The sequence below is a fragment of the Halichoerus grypus genome, chromosome 10, assembly GCF_964656455.1.
Source record: "Halichoerus grypus chromosome 10, mHalGry1.hap1.1, whole genome shotgun sequence".
NCBI classification, from domain to species: Eukaryota; Metazoa; Chordata; class Mammalia; order Carnivora; family Phocidae; genus Halichoerus; species Halichoerus grypus.
In genome coordinates, this window is record NC_135721.1 from 112811200 (window position 1) to 112834950 (window position 23751).

General features: G+C 37.9%; 1 protein-coding gene and 1 pseudogene across 1 annotated transcript; one reads left to right on the forward strand and one right to left on the reverse strand.

The window, feature by feature from the left end:
- Nucleotides 1–7375: 7375 nt before the first annotated feature.
- DEFB127 (defensin beta 127) lies at nucleotides 7376–9265 on the forward strand. Its single transcript, XM_036121867.2, has 2 exons — nucleotides 7376–7424; nucleotides 9012–9265. Exons 1-2 carry the CDS (start codon nucleotides 7376–7378, stop codon nucleotides 9263–9265), a joined length of 303 nt encoding a protein of 100 aa, XP_035977760.2.
- An 8398-nt stretch (nucleotides 9266–17663) lies between these two features.
- LOC118554406 (lupus La protein homolog pseudogene) lies at nucleotides 17664–18861 on the reverse strand (annotated as a pseudogene).
- Between the last annotated feature and the right edge of the window lie 4890 nt (nucleotides 18862–23751).

Sequence of the window (23751 nt, forward strand, 5' to 3'; positions counted from 1 at the left end):
TACTTTTTCCGGCAAGGCTGTCATTTAGAAATGGATGGAGAGATGCAGAGCTTCCACGACCGGCAGAAACTGAAAGAATATGTGACCACTAAGCCGGCCCTGCAAGAAATATTAAGGGGGTTCTATAAAAGGAGAAAGACCCCAACAGTGATATACAACAGAAATTTAAGGGACAATCTATAAAAACAAGGTCTTCACAGGCAACATGATGACAATTAATTCATATCTTTTGATAATCATTCTCAACGTGAATGGCCTAAACGCTCCCATAAAACGGCACAGGGTTGCAGATTGGATAAAAAGACAGGACCCATCCATATGCTGCCTACAAGAGACTCATTTTGAACCTAAAGATACATCCAGACTGAAAGTGAAGGGATGGAGATCCATCTTCCATGCCAGCGGACCTCAAAAGAAAGCTGGAGTAGCAATTCTTATATCAGACAAATTAGATTTTAAACTAAAGTCTGTAATAAGAGACACAGAAGGACACTATATCATTCTTAAAGGGTCTATCCAACAAGAAGATCTAACAATTGTAAATATCTATGCCCCCAACATGGGAACAGCCATCTACATAAGCCAACTGTTAACCAAAATAAAGAGTCATATTGATAACAATACGTTAATTGTAGGAAACATCAATACTCCACTCTCAGCAATGGACAGATCATCTAAGCAGAAAATCAACAAGGAAACAAGAGCTTTGAATGACACATTGGACCAGATGGACCTCATAGATATTTACAGAACATTCCACCCTAAAACAACAGAATACTCATTCTTCTCGAGCGCACATGGAACTTTCTCCAGAATAGACCACATACCGGGTCACAAATCAGGTCTCAACTGATACCAAAAGATTGAGATTATTCCCTGCATATTCTGAGACTACAATGCTCTAAAACTGGAACTCAATCACAAGAAAAAATCTGGCAGAAATTCAAACACTTGGAAGCTAAAGACCACTCTGCTTAAGAATGTTTGGGTCAACCAAGAAATCAAAGAAGAACTTAAACAATTCATGGAAATCAATGAGAATGAAAACACATCGTCCAAAACCTATGGGATACTGCAAAGGCGGTCCTAAGGGGGAAATACATAGCCATCCAAGTCTCACTCAAAAAAATATAAAAATCCCAATTTCACCAACTAACTCTACACCTTAAAGAACTAGAGAAAAAGCAGCAAACGACGCCTAAGCCACGCACTGGAAGAGAAATAATTAAAATTAGAGCAGAAATCAATGAATTAGAAACCAGAAACACAGTAGATCAGATCAACGAAACTAGAAACTGGTTCTTTGAAAGAATTAATAAGATCGATAAACCACTGGCCAGACTTATCCAAAAGAAAAGAGAAAGGACCCAAATTAATAAAATTATGAATGAAAGGGGAGAGATCACGACTAACACCAAGGAAATAGAAACAATTTTTAGAAATTATTATCAACAACTGTATGCCAATAAACTGAGGAATCTGGATGAAATGGAGGCCTTCCTGGAAACCTATAAGCTGCCAAGACTGAAACAGGAAGAAACTGACAACCTGAATAGGCCAATAACCAGTAACGAGATTGAAGCAGTGATCAAAAACCTCCCAAAAAACAAGAGTCCAGGGCCTGATGGATTCCCTGGGGAATTACCAAACATTCAAAGAAGAAATGATACCTATTCTCCTGAAGCTGTTTCAAAAAATAGAAAAAGAAGGAAAGCTTCCAAACTCATTCTATGAGGCCAGCATTACCTTAATCCCCAAACCAGGCAAAGACCCCATCAAAAAGGAGAATTTCAGACTGATATCCCTGATGAATATGGATTCCAAAATCCTCAACAAAATCCTAGCTAATAGGATCCAACAATACATTAAAAGGATCATCCACCACGACCAAGTGGGATTTATCCCCGGGATGCAAGGGTGGTTCAACATTCGCAAATCAATGTGATAGAACACATTAATAAGAGGAGGGAGAAGAACCATATGGTCCTCTGAATTGATGCAGAAAAAGCATTTGACAAAATACAACATCCTTTCCTAATTAAAACTCTCCAGAGTATAGGGATAGAGGGAACATTCCTCAAGTTCATAAAATCAACCTATGAAAAACCCACAGCGAATATCATCCTCAGTGCTGAAAAGCTCAAAGCCTTTCCCTTAAGATCAGGAACACGTCAAGGATGCCCACTCTCGCCACTCTTGTTCAACATAGTACTAGAAGTCCTAGCAACAGCAATCAGACAACAAAAAGAAATAAAAGGTATTCAAATTGTCAAAGAAGAAGTCAAACTCTCTTTTCGCAGATGACATGATACTTTATGTGGAAAACCCAAAAGACTCAGCCCCCAAATTACTAGAACTCATACAGCAATTCAGTAATGTGGCAGGATACAAAATCAATGCACAGAAATCAGTTGCTTTCTTATACACGAACAACGCAACTGTAGAAAGAGAAATTAGAGAAACGATTCCATTTACAATAGCACCAAAAACCATAAGATACCTCGGAATAAACCTAACCAAAGAGAGAAAGGATCTATACTCTAGGAACTACAAAACACTCATGAAAGAAATTGAAGAAGACACAAAAAGATGGAAAAACATTTCATGCTCATGGATCAGAAGAATAAACATTGTTAAAATGTCTGTGCTACCCAGAGCAATCTATACCTTCAATGCTATCCCAATCAAAATTCCAAGGACATTTTTCAAAGTGCTGGAACAAACAATCCTAAAATTTGTATGGAATCAGAAAAGACCCCGAATCACCAAGGAAATGTTGAAAAAGAAAAAGCTGGGGGCATCACGTTGCCCGATTTTAAGCTATATTACAAAGCTATGATCACCAAGACAGCATGGTACTGGCACAAAAACAGACATACAGACCAATGGAACAGAATAGAGAACCCAGATATGGACCCTCAACTCTATGGTCAAATAATCTTTGACAAAGCAGGAAAAAACATGCAATGGAAAAAAGACAGTCTCTTCAATAAATGGTGCTGGGAAAATTGGACAGCCACATGCAGAAGAATGAAACTCGACCATTCTCTAACACCATTCACAAAGATAAACTCAAAGTGGATGAAAGACCTCAATGTGAGACAGGAATCCATCAAAATCCTAGAGGAGAACATAGGCAGTAACCTCTTTGACATCGCCCACAGCAATTTCTTTCAAGATACATCTCCAAAAGCTAGTGAAACAAAAGCAAAAATGAACTTTTGGGACTTCATCAAGATAAAAAGCTTCTGCACAGCAAAGGAAACAGTCAACAAAACAAAGAGGCAACCCACAGAATGGGAGAAGATATTTGCAAATGACACTACAGATAAAGTGCTGGTATCCAAGATCTATAAAGAACTTCTCAAACTCAACACCCAAAAAACAAATAATCAAGTCAAAAAGTGGGCAGAAGATATGAAAAGACACTTCTCTGAAGAAGACATACAAATGGCTAACAGACACATGAAAAAATGTTCATCATCATTAGCCATCAGGGAAATTCAAATCAAAACCACATTGAGATACCACCTTACACTAGTTAGAATGGCAAAAATGGACAGGGAAAGAAACAACAAATGTTGGAGAGGTTGTGGAGAAAGGGGAACCCTCTTACACTGTTGGTGGGAGTGCAAGTTGGTACAGCCACTTTGGAAAACAGTGTGGAGATTCCTCAAAAATTTACAAATAGAGCTACCCTATGACCCAGCAATTGCACTCCTGGGTATTTACCCCAAAGACACAGATGTAGTGAAAAGAAGGGCCATATGCACCCCAATGTTCACAGCAGCAATGTCTGCAATAGCCAAACTGTGGAAAGAGCCAAGATGCCCTTCAACAGATGAATGGATAAAGAAGATGTGGTCCATATATACAATGGAATATTACTCAGCCATCAGAAAGGATGAATACCCAACTTTTACATCAACATGGATGGGACTGGAGGAGATTATGCTAAGTGAAATAAGTCAAGCAGAGAAAGTCAATTATCATATGGTTTCACTTATTTGTGGAACATAAGGAATAGCATGGAGGACATTAGGAGAAGGAAGGGAAAAATTGGGGGGGGGTATTGGAGGGAGAGATGAACCATGAGAGACTATGGACTCTGAGAAACAAACAGGGTTTTAGAGGGGAGGGGGGAGGGGGGATTGGTTAGCCCGGTGATGGGTATTAAGGAGGGCACGTACTGCATGGAGCACTGGGTGTTATACGAAAACAATGGATCGTGGATCACCACATCAAAAACCAATGATGTGGGCCGCCTGGGTGGCTCAGTCGTTAAGCGTCTGCCTTCGGCTCAGGTCATGATCCCGGGGTCCTGGGATCGAGTCCCACATCGGGCTTCCTGCTCGGCGGGAAGCCTGCTTCTCCCTCTCCCACTCCCCCTGCTTGTGTTCCCTCTCTCGCTGTGTCTCTCTCTGTCAAATAAATAAATAAAATCTTTAAAAAAAAAAAAACCAATGATGTACTGTATGGTGACTAACATAACATAATAAAAAAAAAAAAAAAAAAAAAAGCCAGTGAGCTAGTAAGAAGCTTAGAGTAGGTGAAACCAGGAAAACTCATCATTAGTATGATGAAGAAATTTAAGATCAATGACGTCTTCCAGCCCTTTTGAAAGTTGCTTGTGTTACTGCCAAGTAATCACCTTCTCAGTAACCCTCCTTTCTAAACTCTTGTACACATTTTGATAAATTCCAAAATGCTTAGTATGTGTGGTTTTGTTGGGGGGGGGGGTAGTTAAGGAAGACTTTTGCATCAGGGAGGATGGATATGGTGCAAGTAAGAGTTAGCAAATGAAGATAGAGAATTCTGAAGACCAGTATATCCCTGAGAATGTACACATCTCTGGAACTAGGAGAGATTTGAAGGATTCTAGACTCTCAAAAGCCATGTAATTGATGTAAGTTTGAGACAGTTTTGCCATATCTTCCCTGTTAATCAGGAAAATCTCATAAGCTGGTATTTGGGTTAAACAATAAAATAATTTTCATTCTACTAAAGAAAAAATTTTAAATGGTATACATGTTTCCAGATGTTTTCTTTAGACAGTAGTAATGCTACTGGTTGCTTCCTTTCTTATCTTTGCTTTTGTATTTCCTGATTCTTGTTAATAATGCACATGTTGTACAATAAAACTACTTTTCAAATACTATTTTTAATTGACATAAAAAGAAAAAATTTTTAATCTTGCAAACAAACACAACTTCCCTGGTCGACCCATTTAAATAATCAAATAATTTGCTCTCCTAACTTCTCAACTCAATAGAGCATGGTGGGTGAGTTATCCAGAAATATATTACACTCCTGTCCTTTTATAAGTAGTACATTAAAACAAATTGTACTTTTAAAAGTCCCAGTGGATGTTTTCCTAAGAAACATCATGTTCTTTATTCATCCCATCTTGCTCATGAGAACACCTACTGTTTAGCCCTAGGAGGATTTGGGGAAAGGAAGACTCTCTATGGAATCAGTCTAGGAGATCAGACTCATAGACTCTCTGGCAGCAGGGGACAGAAAAGACATACACATACACATACACACACACACACACACACACACACACACAAGCACACACACATTACTAAAGTGGGAGTATAGAGATACCACTTTTTCCAAGATGCAGTCTTAATGTTATCTGTGGAAAAGAATGTGAGTTTTCTAATCAAGGAATTGGTGAAACATAGTGCATATTAGATACAGAATGTTCTCTCCATTGCACAGGCAATACATTTTGTTAATATAAATAAACTCTTTAGGGGCACCTGGATGGCTCAGTTGGTTGAATGACCAACTCTTGGTTTCCACTCAGGTCATGATCTTAGAGTAGTGGGATTGAGCCCCAAGCCGGGCTCCATACTCAGTGAGGAATATCCTTGAGGATTCTCTCTATTCCTCTCCCTCTGCCCCTCCCCCCACTCGCACATGCTCTCTCTCTCTAATAAATAAAAAAAAATCTTTAAAAAAAAAAACTCATTGTCAAAATTCAAAGATCAATTTATTAGCCACACTGTTTATACTCCTCTATATATCGAGAAAAGAGTCCATGATCTATTTCAATAGCTCTCTAGCCAGTAACTAGGACTCCTTTGTTCTTCTTTCAGTCCTTTAATTCCTTGGGTACACCACAACCCTGCATTAATGCAATTATTTGTTGTGTACATTTCTAAATTTAGATAGACAAGTGTTGCTAGTGGCATTACACAAAAATATACATTGATAACCACTATAAATTCATGGTGATCACTCTGAATTAGTTCATCCACACTGTCCCGATGCTACTGTATTGAACTGCTTACAGCCAGGGCCTGAGTGAGAGGTTAAGTTAAGGGATGAGCTTAGAGATGGTATAGAGTTGGTATAATCTCCAAAAGCTTGTTCTGTAGATATCAGTGCCCTGGTTGGGATCTAAAATGAATTTCCTGATTCAAAATGATTTGTTGATTGGTCTTAGACATGAAAGTGACTGAAAGCAATTCAAAGGAAAGTGTGTTATCTTTCAAAAAGAGATAATATGCCATAGAAATCAAAGCCTGGGTAACAAAATCATTTGTATAGTTTTCTAAACCTACACTAATAGGAAATGTGCTGCTAAAGTAGCACATCCCCCAGAAGAATTCTCCCCCAACCTCTTCCAAGAAAAATGGCCACTGAGATTAATGGACAAGAGACATCTTCCCAGACAGCAGAACAGAAAGAATACAAACTAAAGAATTCTCTACACTGACAGGAAAGAAATCCTTGCTGTTGTCCATCAGGATGATGCTATATATGCTATGTTATCTCTGTCTTTTCTCCTCCTTGCTGATTCTAAATGAAATTGTATTTTAGTTATCCTATTATTCCCCTATCATTGTATATTGCTTGTCTGTCTGTGAATAATTAAACTTATCTAGGATGTGGGGATGAAAATCAGCTACCATTTGGATGGACTGAAGTGATAGACACAACGCCCAGAGACCCTAGACTTAGATGAACGCACTAAATGGAACGGCCTTCATTATTTATATTACTTTATTCATACTTAGAAGTGAACACATGTCTACCCTGGTCTAGCAGGGCAGACAGCCAAAGTAGAGAAAGCCAGATTATTCTCACCAGTAGTCTACAGCCTACAGAGGGCATCAGATAGGATGAGATAGAACACGCTGTGTCTCCTAATTCCATGTGGGGGTAAAGTGGGTAACCTCAAATTTCCTGTGCCTGCCCACATGGTGCAAAGTCCACAGTTCAGACATTTGGGAACACACTTCACATCATACCATCTGTTCTAGTTTGGTGCATAAGAATCCAAGTCTCTGAGGAAGGTGACATGGTGTGCAACTCACTGGACAAAGAGCTTTGGCTGCCACCTCCTTTGGGAAGCCTGGCCATGAAGCTCCTCCTGATCATTGCAATTCTGCTGTTACAGAAGTCCAAAGGTAATCCAGAGCTTTCCAGGGGCTCGCTCAAGCCAACAATGGGATAGAGTATTTCCAAGAACAAAGGGAATTTTGTAATTCATGGTAGTAGGAGATAGGGCCCCTTGGGATGCCTGAAGTCTACCCAATGTCACCAGAAATTTCCTCTTCCTGATGCCTTCTACCACGGTACTGTTTTGTTTTTTTTTTTTAAACCATGGTACTGTTCTTAAAAAGAAGTATTTACAGAGTTGAAAAGCAGCCATAATTTTCCTCTGGGAGGGTCTCATTATAGAAAGGAATGGGCCCAATATCTAGGAATGCCTTTATTTTTTTGGATACAGTTTTTATTGACACCCAGCCATATTTTCTTCCACTCCAATATATATTTTAGTCTACAGAGTGTGAATAGTGAAAGAAGCACCAACTTTGGAGTCAGGTTTGAGAAATATGCTTTCAATGTCTACTAGTTTGTCAACCTCAGATAAATGGTAAAGACTCTCTGAGCCTCAGAGTCCTCATTTGTAGAGGTAATGATACATGGATCCTGGTGGCTTTATTAAATAACATTTGTAAAACATCTAGCATAAGGCTTGGCACATACTAAGAACTTAAAAATTAGTTTTCCTTCCTCTTTCAAAAGCAGATCTATCATATTTGACTCTTCTTCTAGGATTAGTAATGGTCTGTCCCTGGCCCCTCAAAGTCCTAAGAATCAAAGGAGTTCTAGAATCTGGGATGGGAGGCAGCATCTTTGCTGGCCTCAGCAAACAAGACCGGATGCTCTTGGTGGAGTCCATTGAGGGTCTATCTCAGGGGATTGTGCAAGCCCAGAAGCCAAAATCTGAACATCTTAACTCTGTAGATCACTGAAAGTATTTAGGATCACTAAAGGAAAGAATATATATCAAGGTGAGCAAAGTTCTGGGACTGAACATTGGAGAACTTCTTGCCTCTAGAGGTGGAAGGAGAATGAGGACTCATAGAGGGGTAAAACAAGTCCAAGATTATTGTGATGACATAGAAGCCAAAGGAAGATATGCAGTGGCAAAAATGTGCAATGCTGCGAATTAATAGGAGAGGAAGATTATTGAGAGAAAAAATACCTGACTAGACAATAAGACAGTCATTCTTGACCATGGTTGTGAGTATGAACCCAAGAGTATAATCTGACTCAGATATAAATACATAGGAACAAATTGTTATTCTCTGGGCACTAGAGGTGGGGCAGTGGTAAAGAAGTAGTGCCCGGGGAGCATTCAAATGGAGACAGATGTGCTGAGGTTCCCAGATGGAGTATATAGTTCCATAGCCTGAAATCAAAGATTCAGTTCCTTTATTTTCCCAAGCAAGATCTGATGCTCTTGGAGGAATCCACCAGATGTTAGATGGAAGCCCAAAACCCAGGAGGAAATAAATATGAGTGATCAGTTAGACATAAACACTGAGGTTTACCTTCTTGGAGCATCCTCCATAGGATTTTATGAGTATATGCCTGTGGATCTCCCATACACGTAACCCCCATAAACATCGTCTGTCTTCCCCATTACCAAAGTTGCCTTTTAGTCTCAAACACTGATCTTGGCCTATTGTTCTTTATATGCACAGTAACTGAACAACTTAAGAGATGCTGGGGTGAATATATACATGGATATTGCAGGAAAATATGCAGAATAAGTGAAATACGTCAAGTACTATGTGAAAATGGGAGATATTGTTGCCTCAATATCGTGGAATTGGAAGCACGTAGAAAAATTACAAAGCCACCTCCTCCAAAGCCAAGGACATATGCAATGACTTTCCCTCAAGATGAGGATATACCTATAGAAAATTATTCAAGACCCAAGGCAAATTCTACATAAATCAAGTATAATTTTCTTTTCCTTTATTTCTCACCCTATTCCAATAAAGTAAGATGAAGAGGTCCACATCTTCTCCCTTCTGATTCCTTGACCTCCAGAATGACCTTACAGCAGATTTTAATAAAGCTCATTGCCAGTTTTCTGACTTGTTTGTTCTTTAAGAGATTGAACACTCAATACACCAAATGATGAATTGATAAGGACAACTCAGAACCTCCCCCTTGGAAAGGGGATATAATCAGCACACTAAAAATCTATAACATGGAAGACTGGAACAAGAAACTCAGGAAAGTTGTCATGGAATTCAGGAGAGGGAAAGTTGAAACCAAGTATTCTGGGAAAATCACGAGTGAGTTTAAGATTATAGTGGTGCCTTCTGAAATGTGTTAGGATTTCAACTAGTGAGTGTTTGTGAGAAGGCAATCTGCATGAACAGAATAAAATCAACAAATGGAAAGAAACTGTAACAAACAGGACATTTCAGGAGAATATACATGAACTTTGTCTGGTTGATGAATAGGGTTCCCAAAGATGAGCTATGGGGAAATCTAATTTCTTTAGTTTCTGTGTTAAAGCAGTGAGCTGGAAAGATAGAATTCCACTATTTTGGAGCTCGCTATATAAGGTAGAGGTAGAAATAAACATGTGACTCCAAGACAGAAGTTTTTAGTTGTTCCTTTGTTGTTCATGTTTTATATGTCACCACTAGTAATGGATCCTTTGGGTGATTGGGGCTCTTTGGAGTTTGGAGGAAATGTAAAGGACTTAGGAATTGGTTTCTTTTCTTCTTTTTTTTAAATTTTATTATGTTATGTTAATCACCATACATTACATCATTAGTTTTTGATGTAGTGTTCCATGATTCATTGTTTGCGTATAACACCCAGTGCTCCATTCAATACATGCCCTCTTTAATACCCATCATCAGGCTAACCCATCCCCCCACGCTTCTCCCCTCTAGAACCCTCAATTTGCTTCTCAGAGTCCACAGTTTCTCATGGTTCGTCTCCCCCTGCGATATCCCTCCCTTCATTTTTCCCTTCCTGCTATCTTCTTTTTTTTTTTTTAACATATAATGTATTATTTGTTTCAGAGGTACAGGTCTGTGATTCATCAGTCTTACACAATTCACAGTGCTCACCATAGCACACACCCTCCCCAATGTCTATCACCCAGCCACCCCATCCCTCCCACCCCCCACCACTCCAGCAACCCCCTGTTTGTTTCCTGAGATTAAGAATTCCTCATATCAGTGAGATCATATGATACATGTCTTTCTCTGATTGACTTATTTCGCTTAGCATGATACCCTCTAGTTCCATCCATGTCGTTGCAAATGGCAAGATTTCAGTTTTTTGATGGCTGCATAATATTCCATTTTATATATATACCACATCTTCTTTATCCATTCAACTGTTGATGGACATCTAGGCCCTTTCCATAGCTTGGCTATTGTGGACATTGCTGCTATAAACATTGGGGTGCACATACCCCTTCGGATCACTACATTTGTATCTTTGGGGTAAATACCCAGGAGTGCAATTGCTGGGTCATAGGGTAGCTCTATTCTCAACTTTTTGAGGAACCTCCATACTGTGTTCCAGAGTGGCTGCACCAGCTTGCATTCCCACTAATAGTGTAGGAGGGTTCCCCTTTCTCTGCATCCTCGCCAACATCTGTCATTTCCTGACTTGTTAATTTTAGCCATTCTGACTGGTGTGAGGTGGTATCTCACTGAGGTTTTGATTTGTATTTCCCTGATGCCGAGTGATGTTGAGCACTTTTTCATGTGTCTGTTGGCCGTTTGGAAGACATTGTTTATTTATATCTCTTCTCTTTTTTTCTTGGTAAGTCTATTTACTTGTTACTTGATTAATCTTTAAAAAAACAAATTTTCTTTATTAATTTTTAGTCTAGTTTCCATTTCTTTAATATCTTCATTAATGCTTTTATTTCCACTTGTTTTTCAAACAACTTTACATGCCATAAAAGTCACTGTTTTAGGTGTATAATGTCTTATTTCTACTTTTTTGGTTTTAATATGCTCTTCTTTTTCTAACGTTAGGTGATGTTTATCTCACTGTTTATGTTTTTAGCCTTTCTTCATTTCAAATATGAGTATTTTAAAGCTATAAATTTCCTTCTATACACAGCTTTAGCAGTGTTCCACAAATTTTTGGCATATAGTACATTCATTATTATGTTATGAACCTTCTCACTTTTCTTAGATAAGTACATAAATAGAATCTCGATGATATGAAGACAATGAAGGCAAATGGGTACCATGTAATTTTCTCAATTAGTTATAGTTACACATATAGTAAGATTACTTTGATGATATATAAATCAAATCAAACAACACAACTTGAAAACAAGCAAAAATATCCTACACAAAAACTTTTACACTCTTGTCCCTCATACAGTTTGTTCTCAATACTATCCTCTGTCTTGCCATGAGATTTTTTTTATGGCTTAAAACTGACATTTACTTTTCCTTTATATTGACCTCTGTTATGTTCTTCTAGTCCTGGCTCTCTTAGATCAGTAAATTTTTAAAAAATATTTTTTGATTTACAAAAGTTTGCCAATTATCATCATCATTTATTAATTTATCATTAAATATCACCATCATTCCAAAAGTTAAATTTTATCATCAAGTAATATGTACATATGACATAGTAGGGGAAAAGGACAGATTTTTAACTAAATTCATTCAGATTTCTTAAAATCTCATTGCATTATTACAGTTTTTCCCATTTTATTACAGACTGGCTCAAACTATATTATGAACTACATTGGGACCCACCAATCCACTTAAGAATTCAATTCTCTAGTTTTTAAATTCTTAAAATCAAAATGTATATAATTACTGGTACTCAGTGGGCAGTAGTCTCCTGGGATGTATCCATTCCATTCCATCATGCTTTTTCTTCTATAACCACTCTGAATTTAAATGTCCTTTCAGTTATTTTTTGTTCTGTAGTTAGGTGGGGAAGGTGTCTGCTTACTTGTCTCCTTAATAAATAATGTATATTGCATTCTTAATGGTTAGTGGTTTTGTCATTTTTTATCTGCTTGTGACAGATGGACTCGTGGTCTTTTCTTGAACTCTGATAATAGTGATATCCAATGCCCCATCTAAAGACCATAACGTCAAATACACTCAACAGTTTTTGAATCATATTCATATTTTTATGAGGTCCATACTCCCCTAATTGTTTAATATCCAAAATATATAAGGAAATCATACAACTCAATAGGAGAAATTCAAACAACCCAATTTTAAAATGTGCAAAATACTTGGATGCACATTTTTCCAAAGATATACAAATGGCCAACATGTACAAGAAAAGGTGCTAAACATCACTCATTATCAGGGAAATGCAAAGCAAAACTATAATGAGATCTCATTTCACTCCTCTAAGAATGGCTACCATCAAAAAGATAAGAGATATCAAGTGCTAGCAAGGATATGGTGAAAAGAACCCTTGTGTAACTGTTGGTGGAGAGGCAAATTGGCATAGCCACTATGGAAAACAGTGTGGAAGGCTACTATTATGGAAGGTTGCTCAAAAAATTAAAAATAGGGACAGATGGTAGCTACACTTGTGGTGAACATAGTATAATGTATAAACTTGTCAAATCACTAAGCTGTACATCTGAAACTAATGTAACATTGTGTGTCAACTATACTCAAAAAAAGTTAGGTGAATAAACCTAATAAAATATTATATATTATTATAAAAATAATAAAATAAAATTTAAATTAAAATAAGAACTACCATACGATCTAGCAATCCCACTTCTGGGTATATATCCAAAGGAAATTATAAAACTATCTTAAAAAGACATCTGCACTCCCACATTCATTGAAGCATTATTTACAATAGCCAAGACATGCAAACAACCTAAGTATCTGTCAATGGATGAATGAATAAAGAAAATGTGATATAAATATAAATATAGATACACACACACACACACAATGGAATATTATTCAGCCTTAAAAAATAAGGAAATCCTGCCTTTTACAACAAAACAGAGGCCTCGAGGGAATTATGCTAAGTGAAATAATTCACAGAAAAAGACAAATACCATATGATCTTATTTATATGTAGAAACTGAAAAAGCCAAACTCAGTTACACTCACAGTTACAGAGAGGAGAATGGTAGTTGCCAGGAGCTGGAGGGAATGGGGAGATGCTGGGTACAAACTTTCAGTTATAAGATGAATAAGCTCAGGGTGCCTGGGTGGCTCAGTCAGTTAAGCATCTGCCGTAGGCTCAGGTCATGATCTCAGGGTCCTGGAATCGAGCCCTGCATCGGGCTCCCCGCTCAGCAGCAAGGCTACTTCTCCCTCTGCCTCTGTGATCTCTCTTGCTTTCACTCTCTCTCAAATAAATAAATAAAATCTTTTAAAAAATGAATAAGCTCTGGGGATGTAATGTAACATACACCATGGTGACTATAGTCAATAATACTGTGTTACATACTTGAAAATTGCTAAGAGGGTAGATCATAAATGTTCTCACCACAAAAAATAATAATAATAATTATGTGAGGTGATAGATGTGTTAACTAACCTTATTGTGGTAATCCTTTTGTAATATATACATGTATCATATCATCACACTGTACACCTCAAGCTTACACAATGTTACCTGTCAATTCTATCTTAATAACACTGAGGAAAAAGACACACTTGGCAGTAGGAGGTACCTGAAGAGCATCTCAAAGAACCACACATGTACCCCGTAAACAAGCTAGGATTTGAACACCTGCCACACAAAAGACAATTATCTCACAGAGCAAGAGCATGGTGCAGTGTTGCCCAGTCACATAAAGAGAGTTGTACTCTCTGCCTCTCCTCTCCCCAGTGACAGTAATCCATGGAAGATGGAGTAGAATAGGGTAGGGGGAGTCCCTGGCATAGTTGATATCCAGAGTGGGTCACTTTTTCTTGCCATACAACAAAATCTGTCTATAATAATTGTGTAAAATTAGTAATAATTTCCTTAATTTATTTTTTAATTTTAAAATAAGACCTAAAAGAAGAATAAACTTCACTTTTAAAGATACAATTCAAATCCAGAAAAATATTTCATATATGTATTGAAATTGGTACTAACAAAAATATTACAACTTGCATTCTCTTTCACCGTTTGGATAGTTAAACACAAATTTGATCACAGAGAGTGACAGAACTGAATTAACTAACTCTAGTGCTATTCCTTCACCTTTACAATCACTCTGGTATCATCGTTGAGTTCAAATCCACTATTTAAACACAGAAATACATAGTACTTGAGGGTTTGGAAACATGAATGGGACCTGAAGCAAGCTGAATCATGATGAACTGATTTTTAAAATAAATACATGTATCTGAATCCACATACATCGATGCAGACTGTAAAACTTGGAATTCTTCATTTAACCTCCCTGTAGAATACAATGTATATTAAAGCATAAATAATAAAAAAGTGCCAATTTGGTGTGTACATATTATTGTTAAAACATATACATTATTTAGAAAACAGTCTGAGGACTGACATTACCAGACATATAGATTTACTATAGAGCTACGGTAATCAGTGTGGTATTGTTAAAAAAAATAGAAAAGTAGATCAATGGAACAGAATGGAGAGCCCAGAAACAGACCTACATAAATATAGTCAACTGATCTTTGACAAAGGAGGGAAATCAATTCAATGGAGAAAAGATAGTTTCTTCAACAAATAGTGCTGGAACAACTGGACATCCAGACGCAAAGAAAGAAAAATGAAGAAACAGAGCTTGTGGGTAGATAGCAGGACAAAGGATGATGTTGGAGACATGGGCAGAGACCAACAGACTAATAGGGCAGAGGCTAATAGACCCATTTTAATCTTTAACTGAAGAGGAATAGGAAGCCATTAAGTATTTTAAGCAGGGAATGATGTGGTCAGGTCTGCACTTTTTTAATAGCTCTGCACTGAGTACATAAAATGCATTGAAACTGGGAGTAGACACGGAGAGAATAGATAAAAGGTATTACAATGGGCCAGGAGAGAGAGGTGGTTTGGACCAAAGTCAAGACAGCAAAGATGGCAAAGTGGATAGATTTGAGAGGTATTTAGTAGCTATAATTTATAGTAGTTGATTATTCATTGGACATGGTGGTAATGTCATTTCCTGAAGGATAATAGGTGTCCTTGTGTTATCTCATTATCACAACAGCTGCCAATTTAAACCCCTTAAATGAATTCTGGAAGCCATGGATTGAACCAGTGGTACCGTTTTAACAATTATGGCACATAGAGTTGATAAGTGAAGCTCAGTGAGATCCTGACAATACACCAAGCTGACAGCAGGATCCTACATTCAATGTATACAGTAAGTGTTGAAATAATATACAAATCTTCCTCTATTTAAGTGACTATAGATGGTGCTGATCCTGCTTCCTTCAACACAGTCACCCAAGTCACCTATAGTCAACTGATCTTGCTACAATTGCATGCCCCAATTCACTCTCTCCCTCACTTAAGCCCACTCTTAGAGGGAAAGGAGACTTCTCTCCTGTCTTCTCTATGCCTGGGAATCAGGGTTGAGATGGCTCTGAACCTGAGACATTGCCGAAAAAATACCGATTTTTTTCCTTGAACTGTAACCCAAGAGCAGCGTCTCCCTTGTTTCTTCGAAAAGCAAGCACTGTAGGTTGTAGTGCAGGGTCTCCTCACAATACACCTGTACCCTTTCTAGTGGCATCTCTAAGGCTAGGCCAATTACTCGGATTCTGTCCCTGAAAATTTACTCTAGCTCCAGCCACATTTAAGGAAGAGGTTCTCTGCTGAATCTCAAAACTGGTGCAATGGACAACTGTCAGATAATTGGCTTCTCAACACTGTTTTTTTTTTAAGATTTTATTTATTTATTTGACAGAGAGAGAGACACAGCGAGAGGGAACACAAGCAAGGGGAGTGGGAGAGGGAGAAGCACGCTTCCCGCCAAGCAGGGAGCCCGATGTGGGGCTTGATCCCAGGACCCTGGGATCACGACCCGAGCTGAAGGCAGACGCTTAATTGATTGAGCCACCCAGGTGCCCCTCAACACTTTTTCAACACGATTCTTATTTTGGTTGTAGGAATGAGTCTGGACAATCCAAAGTTGCTCCCAGGATGCAGGCATGTGACCTGGGCTATTTATTATCAATAATGGTGCTATGAACATTTGTGTACAAGTCTTTGGAAGTATGTTTTCATTTCTCTTGCATATATACCTAGAAGTGCAACTGTCAGATCAAACTATAGTGAATATATGTTTAACATTTGAGGAATTGCCAGATTGTTTTCCAATATAGCTGCACCATTTTTATATCCCCACTAGCAGGGTATGAGGGTTCCAAGTTCTCTACATCCAAGCTAAAACTTGTTATTATCTGCCCTTCTGATTATGGCTATCCTAATGAGTATGAAATGGTATTATCATTATGGTTTTGACTTGCATTTATCTGATGACTAGTGATGTTGCACATTTTTCTCATGTGTTTACAGGTCATTTGTATATCTTCTTTGGAGAAATGTCTATCAGTTCTTTTGTCTTTTTTTTTTTTTTTTTTTTTTGCTTTTCATGTAGTATACATATTTTATTAGTTTGTACTAAAACATTCTCATATTATAAAAGTAATTTAGTGGAAGAATCTTTCTTTTGACTCTTAAATCATCTAAAATAACACAAACAGAACCAAACGTTTTTTAAATCTTCATTTGGATAACAAAAAAAGACACATTAAACAACAAAAAAATTTTCCTTTCTTACAAGTGACACTGAAGGGGACCTAATTCAGTTTTCTTATTAAAAGCCTCCAAAGACAAAAGCAACTTACAATCTAATTAAAATGAATACTACTCAGCCATCAGAAAGAATGAATACTTACCATTTACATCTACATGGGTGGAACTGGAGGGCATTATGCTGAGCGAAATAAGTCAATCAGAAAAAGACAATTATCATATGGTTTCACTCCTATGTGGAATATAAGAAACAGCACAGAAGATCATAGGGGAAGGGAGGGAAAACTGAATGGGAAGTTATCAGAGAGGGAGAAAAACCATAAGAGACTCTTAACTATAGGAAACAAACTGAGGGTTGCTGGAGGGGAGGTGGGGGAGGTGGGGTAACTGGGTGATGGAAATTAAGGAGGGCACATGATGTGATGAACACGGGGTGTTATACACAACTGATAAATTATTGAACTCTATAGCTGAAACTAAAAAAATAAAAATTTAAAAAATAATAAAAATTAAAAAAAAATAAAATGAATAAACAGTTTGTTTCCTAAACTACTGGTCTCCAGCACCATTTTCTATTTTCTGTTGTTTCAGTGCAGGTTCTTCTTTGTTTCTTCTCTTGCTCATTTTCCTTATCCAGCTGCACCATTTTTATCCCCTTTATAATCACGATCACATTTCATTTTCTTGCCCTGAAACTGAACTTTTCCTTTACCCATCCTAGGCAGTTTTATTTCCCTTTCTTTTTCCTTTAAATCTGAGACCTTTAGACTTCCTTTTGTTTAGGGATTCTTGTTGATTTATGACTTTTTTCAATGCTTCTTGTTCCATGTTGTCCTTTAGTACTTCCCAGGTCACTTTTTTTTTTTTAAGATTTTATTTATTTACTTGACAGAGAGAGAGGGAGCACAAGCAGGCAGAGGGAGAGGGAGAAGCAGGCTCCCCACTGAGGAGAGAGCCCAACGTGGGGCTTGATCCCAGGACCCCGGGATCATGACCTGAGCCTAAGGCAGACACAACCAACTGAGCCACCCAGGCACCCCTCCCTCTTCCTCTTTTGCTTCTGTTTCTTCTCCTTCCAAAGTAGTCTTCCTTGAAAAGTATTATCAGGTCCCTGTCTTCTGGCCAGAAGTCTCAACAAACTTCTTAGATTCAATATTATCAAACACAGCACATACTGATCCCTTAAATATTCTGTGCAATGCTCTTTCCATCTGAATATCTAGTATTTGACCTTTATCTCTTACCACTCTTTTATGTCATCAAGCATTGTATCAGTTGAGAAGGTTTTAATATAAACAGATCTTTTAAAAAAAAAAAGATTATTTATTTATTTATTTGACAGAAAGAATGAGAGAGAGGGCATGAGAGGGGGGAGGGTCAGAGGGAAAAGCAGACTCCTTGCCAAGCAGGGAGCCCAATGTGGGACTCGATCCCAGGATTCCAGGATCATGACCTGAGCCGAAGGCAGTCAATTAACCAACTGAGCCACCCAGGCACTTCAGATCTTTTTTTTTTTTACATCATTTTTATACTCATCAGTTACTTCAGGGTGAGGTTTGCTTGGAGATCTTCTGATTTTAGTTTTAGCTTCATTTATGTCCATGAGTCTTGCCTTTGATTTGCTCAATGCTTCTGCTATTACATTAAAGTTAGATAGATAGATGAATTTTATCATTATCTTTAAAGGTAACCAACCCTTATCCAGTTCGATCTGTGCCTTTAAAGTTTTATCATGTGGCAAATTGAAGTCACCAAAATCATACTCAATTTGATGACAGTTTGGCCTCCAGAGCAGACATTTTTTTCATTATCACCATTTTCATCCATTGTGGCTCTCTTTAAGGTCCCAGTCCACAGAGCCACAATCACTAACAGTGACAGCAGACTGCAATGTATTGACTTCCCAGCACTACCAGCTGGCCTAATGTGCATAAAGGTAAGGGCTATTTTCTGTCCATTTTTTAATTGGGTTTTCTTTTTATTATTGAGTTGCAATAGTTCTTTATATATTCTAGATACAAGCCCCTTATTACATATATGATTTGCAAAAATTTTCTCCCATTCTGTGGATTACCTTTACACTTTCTTCATGATGTCCTTTGAAGCCCCAAAGTTTTTAATTTGGGTAATGTCTAATATTCACTGTATACTTTTTAACTTTTTAAAATAAAAATAGGCTTTGTACAAACTCTGGGGGGATATTCTGTCTGTCTGCAAGTCATTAGTTGCATGTTACTTAAAATAGGCTTTTTCAGGGAGGGAGGGAGCTTTCCCATCATGGCATGCTTGCCATGCCACTATTCTTAACCAAAGAATACAGATACATCGCTAAATTTATATTTTACTACTTTAAACTGGTTAACTATATTTTACTTTCACTATACATTGTAATTTCTTTTAATTTGTAGAAGTTACAAATAATTGCCTTCCAACTTTTACCAGGTTGAAAGACAGGAAAAAAGAATGCTGAAAGATAGCTATCCTATCATTTCTGTGCTTCCATTTTGCCATAAGATAGGGATTTCAGATGTGCCTAAGTCTTACGTGACCTGATTCTTGGACTCGGGAAATATTATTTAATGGCATCTAGGCTTTTTATATTTATCTGACGTGCACTATTTGGGAGGGGTTATTTAATGATAATATCTGAATTATTACCCTCTATAATTATTTTCCACTAGTTTGATTGCGTTTTCTAATAATATTTATTGGCCATTTTTAAAAAGTTTGAAAAGTACCAAACTGGGGTAATGAGTATCTACATATTCCCAAGGGCCATTGAGTAATCGAAGCTAACTTAGAACTTATCTGTGAATACAAAATATCATCATAAAGTTGCTTTGAACATGGCTTCTCTTAAGTACTTGGGTATCTCTAAAACTAGTTGTTGAAGTGGATCAGAATTGCTGTCACTGTCATTATCCTAGTCTTTACTAATTAAGTATTACTAATGAACAAACCCTCTATTTGTACCTCTGTGCCTGAAAACTTGCCCTACATATAATTTTCATGTCTTAGATATGAGGTCATAGGAAACATACACCCACTCAAGCCCACTTTAGGAAAGGAGGACCTATTATAAGAAATGTAATTACATGAGGCCTAAGGGACTAGAACCAGTAACTAGAAATCTCTCTCCCTCTCTCCCTCTCTCTCTCTCCCTCCCTCTCGCCTTCCCTCCCTCACTCCTTCTCTCTTTCCCTCCATCTTTTCCTATTCATCAGTTTACCAGGATCCAACTTGGATATCCAAAGAAGTTAAATCTCTACATACACATTTGTCATCCACCCTGGTCCAATTACTTGTAGCCAAAATAATGTTTTCCGGCCTTCTACTCTCTTGCTGGGGCCCACTGAAATAGGTTCCCTGAGAAAGGCTGAGCAAATTTTCTAAGAAGGTGTGAATTTTGGATATGAAATGACTAATATCTCCAGCACCTTTCATGATCATTATCAAAGACCCCCAAAGAGATGGGTGGTCCCAACTGTTGGGACTTAGTAGAAAAATGTATCTGAAACATTCTGGCAATTTAAAAATGCTCTGTGAATAAGATTTTGGAGAATGTTCTAAAACAGATCCAAGAAAAATAAAGTACCAATAATACTGCCTGTGCCAGAAAAGTACATAATAAAAATACAGGATTTCAATTTAACTTTGTATATAAAAATAAGGTGGACAAAAAAACATGTGCCTAACAATACTGACCACATACACTCTTCTATGAGTATGAAGGGGATACAAAAAGGATAACAGGAAAAGTCAAAGCAAAGATTAGGTCCACCCATTCAAAGCAGAATTCAAGGTTTAATTTGTCTGTTCATTTCATTATACCTGACTCAGGCAACATTTCACTGGTTGATCTCATAGTAACTAAGCCAAAATGGATTCTTGTTTCTAATTTATCAATGGACTCACATAGAGTAGAGGACACATACAGATTAAAGACAATGGGCAAGACCCATCTTCATATCATAGTGACAAAATGGACATTCCTTAAAAATGCCTCTGGTGAGCCATAGTGATGGAAGCCTGAAAAAGAGGAGCTTATGAAGTGTTGCAATAAAGAAAGGGCTTTCTTACATGGGCCTCTTGAAAAACCTCTCTGAGAATTAGATTGAAATAGTCATACATTAGTTTCCATGGTGAAATTGTCAACAAAATAATTTCTAATTCTACAATTTAGTCTGGTCCTTGTTTCCTATACACATCTCCAGGATTCTCAAAAGCCACAACTACTAAAAGGAAGGTCTTTATAAGCTCTTAAAATGTTAACATATCCATTTAAATATGTGTCTCCCTGTCCTCCCAGTGAAATGAGATGGTGAGCTGCACGTGGAGGAATAAGGCCCATTGATTTCTTTATCTCGGATGAGCAAATGGTAGCTCCACAAGTTATTTATGACCAATATCTTAACCAGGTTAAGCAACATCAATGGATGGTACCACAAGATGTTCTGTTCTGTTCATCTGGAGAGCATCATTATTTACTAAGATTTTATCTAGCTCATAAGGAGCTTCTTAAATATGTCTCATTTATGAGGCTTTAAATTTCACAATATTTTTATTTATTTTCAGTTTTATTGAGGTATAATTGACTTACAAATTGTAAGATATTTAAAGGGTACATCATGGTGTTTTCTACTGGGTATTTACGCCAAAGACACAGATGTAGTGAAGAGAAGGGCCATATGCACCCCAGTGTTCATAGCAGCAATGTCCGCAATAGCCAAACTGTGGAAAGAGCTGAGATGCCCTTCAACAGATGAATGGATAAAGAAGATGTGGTCCATATATACAATGGAATATTACTCAGCCATCAGAAAGGATGAACACCCAACTTTTACATCAACATGGATGGGATTGGAGATTATGCTAAGTGAAATAAGTCAAGCAGAGAAAGCCAATTATCATATGGTTTCACTTATTTGTGGAACATAAGGAATAGCATGGAGGACATTAGGAGAAAGAAGGAAAAAAATGAAGGGGGGGGAGGGCGCCTGGGTGGCTCAGTTGGTTGAGCGACTGCCTTCGGCTCGGGTCATGATCCTGGAGTCCCGGGATCGAGTCCCGCATTGGGCTCCCTGCTCGGCGGGGGGTCTGCTTCTCCCTCTGACCCTCCCCCCTCTCATGTGCTCTCTCTCATTCTCTCTCAAATAAATAAATAAAATCCTTAAAAAAAAAAAAAAATGAAGGGGGGGAAATCAGAGGGAGAGACGAACCATGAGAGACTATGGACTCCGAGAAACAAGGGTTTTAGAGGGGAGAGGGGATGGGGGCATGGGTTAGCCCGATGATGGGTATTAAGGAGGGCACATATTGCATGGAGCACTGGGTGTTATACAAAAACAATGAATCATGGAACACTACATCAAAAACTAATGATGTACTGTATGGTGACTAACATAATAAAATTTAAAAAAATAAAGGGTACATCATGGTGTTTTTTTTTTTTTTTTTTTTTTTAAAGATTTTATTTATTTATTTGACAGAGAGATAGAGAGAGAGCCCAAGTAGGCAGAGAAGAAGGCAGATGGAGAGGGAGAAGCAGGCTCCCTGCAGAGCAGGGAGCCCGATATGGGACTCAATCCCAGGACCCTGGGATCATGACCTGAGCCGAAGGCAGCCGCTTAACCAACTGAGCCACCCAGGCACCCCATCATGGTGTTTTAATAGATGTGTATGTCATGAAAGGACTCCCTCCCCATCCAGTTAATTAACACACCCATCACCTCCCATATTTACTTGGTGGTTTTTGGTTTTGTTTGTTTTTATGTGTGTGTGTGAGAACATTTAAGTTTTACTGTCTTAGCACATTTCAATTATACAATACAGTGTTCTCAGCTATGATCACTGCATTTCACATTAGATACTCAGACTTCATTCACCTTGTAACTGAAAGCTTGTAAATTTCATGCTATTAACAAACAATTGAATATGTAATGTTTTCAAAGATTCTAAGGGTAATATTGTCTAAAACTTGTGTCAACCGAGTGGTCTAATTGCTACTAAAAAGGAAATGGAGCATACACATTAAATAAACTTCAAATGATGTACAGATATCCCCTGCTTTTTTAAAGTTTGCAGTTACACCACTTCACTTTTACAAAAGACCTACATTAGTACCTGTTTCCATGAACTGCAAGAAATCTGAAGAAGATATTATCTTTTGCATAAAAAGGCAAAAAGCAAAAATGGCACTCAGTGTTTGTTTTGCAGCAAACCATTACAGAGGCCGTGGGTAACCTGAGCAGTGAGAGTGACCTCACCAAGCTCCTTCCCCGGGACATACACTCAGCATCCCAGCACCAAACCATCATAGCTTTGAACTGTGTCTGTGAGCATCTGTGCTTTATCTTGATTTATTTTTTGCATCCCTTAGCAAGATGTGTCCTAAGGTATCAGAAAAGCCTAAGAGAGGTTATTTTTTGGGTCTGGAACACTCAAAAATTTTTCCATATAAGTTCATGGTAATTGCTTCTTCACATTACATCATTCTGGCCTATGAAAGTTCTCGTAGGATCGCTCTACTTTTGGATAGCAGGGGAAACCTGTATTGGAATTATCACTAGCTGTCATCACTGCCCATTAGACCTGGCCAATAACTGTTATGAAAATGTTCCAATATCTTGCCTTCTTTTAATGAACTCTTGGTTGTTAGCAAAACCCTTATTCATCCTACACACGCAAAGTTGGGACATTTAGATCTGCTTAGACACA